At 35.2% G+C, this 1,555-nt stretch overlaps 1 protein-coding gene across 1 annotated transcript; it reads right to left on the bottom strand.

Annotated features, from left to right (window-relative positions):
• Nucleotides 1–77: 77 nt before the first annotated feature.
• LOC109592593 (uncharacterized) lies at nucleotides 78–1,537 on the bottom strand (the record flags this gene model as incomplete). Its single annotated transcript, XM_020008007.1, has 6 exons — nucleotides 1,456–1,537; nucleotides 1,351–1,392; nucleotides 1,158–1,288; nucleotides 856–1,022; nucleotides 605–714; nucleotides 78–403 (listed from the first exon to the last, which is right to left on the bottom strand). Coding segments are annotated over exons 1-6 (813 nt in total), but the record flags the coding sequence as incomplete, so codon positions are not given.
• Between the last annotated feature and the right edge of the window lie 18 nt (nucleotides 1,538–1,555).

The raw sequence follows: 1,555 nt of genomic DNA, 5'->3' as shown, positions 1-1,555 counted from the left end.
TGTGTGTGTGTGTGAGAAAGAGAGAGAGAGAGGGGGGATAAATCACAGGAGCTTATAAGATACTGTGTATTTCTAACCTTCAGAACTAGTGCCTGTGGACTTGGCGTGTCTACATTTTCAATAATAGCAACGCGAAGGTTTTCTAACTTAGCTGAGACTTTTAGTGGAGGCAGAGTCTGTAATTTAGCCAAAACCTCATCACTAGCGCTAGTCTTTGAACTTTCCAAGGATTTCTCTTTTTCAAAAACTGGTTCTGGATCTTTAGCTACGGCTCGGGGCGAATCAGGAAGCTCTTCAAGATTAGGAGGAGAGATCTGTTCTGATATTGATTTGAAATAATCACTGATCGTCTTTATGAAATTGATATCGCTCAATGCCAGGATTTCATGTAGAGAAAGCAAAACTAAAAATAAAATAAAATAAATAAGTATAGCGGAAAATATGTGTAAGAAAAATTAATAAAAACTGAGGGTGATTTTGGAGCCATTTTTAAGAAAAAACCATGGGCTATAGTACATGCTTTTTTCAAAAATTTGCTAATTTTTAAAATGCTCAAAACTCCAGAATTTATAGCTTAATATATATAATAAATATATTTAGTTACCTGAGTGTTCTTTGTTGATGGAGAGATACTGCACCTTTAATATATGACGGTCAATCTTTCCGGTATACGCATTCAATGGATTACTGGTATAATGTTGAATAACACGATTACTGAGAGAGAGAGGGAGAGGAAGAGAAAAATAAAAAAATAAAATAAAACAATTACAATGTACATGTACATGTACAAGCAAAATTTGTACTGTATAAAAAAGAAGAAAAATCATTACGATAATAAAAAATTTTACCCCTTACCCAGTATTTTTTTGCTGATTCTCTTCCTGCAGATCAATCAACGCTAGGTCTTTGACTACAGCATTTACATCAATATCACTGTTGCTATAGATACTGGTACATAACTCCGCCCCTATCAGCTCAAATGATGCCAGTCCTTTGTTTAATGGAATCAATGAAGAATCCTCCTATAACCATAAATCACTTAATAACTACAACTTAATAATCACCACTTAATAACTAGTACTTAACAACTACTATTCAACTACTACTTAATAAACCAAATTAATAACTGCTTATTAATAACCACTACTTATCCTTACTTGTTTTGGCTCATTTTTATAGAGGGCCAGCTGGAACTGAGCCAGGGATACATTAACGGTAGTAGCTCTGTACTTCTCCACAGGCTCCTCCTCACATTGGACTGGAGGTGGGGATGCTTCAGGCTCTGGTTCTGAGGAATGGAAACACGAGAATGGAAACATGGGAATGGAAGATAGAAATGACAAAATTCACCTGTAAGGACTTCCACAACTGCACCAGCAAACTGTCCACTAACTTCATTGTAGTGAATTTTTTAAAATGAAGAATAATGTTTGAATTATGAATCATAATGAGTACCTTTCTTTTTGATGACGGGAACTATTGATTCCGCCATTGAAATACCCAACCTGATCACTGATTCAATATCATCCTGACCAAGCACAATCTAATGCAAAAT

This window comes from Amphimedon queenslandica, unplaced genomic scaffold (assembly GCF_000090795.2).
Source record: "Amphimedon queenslandica unplaced genomic scaffold, v1.1 AMPQUscaffold_4638_Cont23384, whole genome shotgun sequence".
Classification (NCBI taxonomy): Eukaryota; Metazoa; Porifera; class Demospongiae; order Haplosclerida; family Niphatidae; genus Amphimedon; species Amphimedon queenslandica.
The sequence above is the reverse complement of the archived record's forward strand: the minus strand, read 5'-3'. Positions and strand labels throughout refer to the sequence as shown.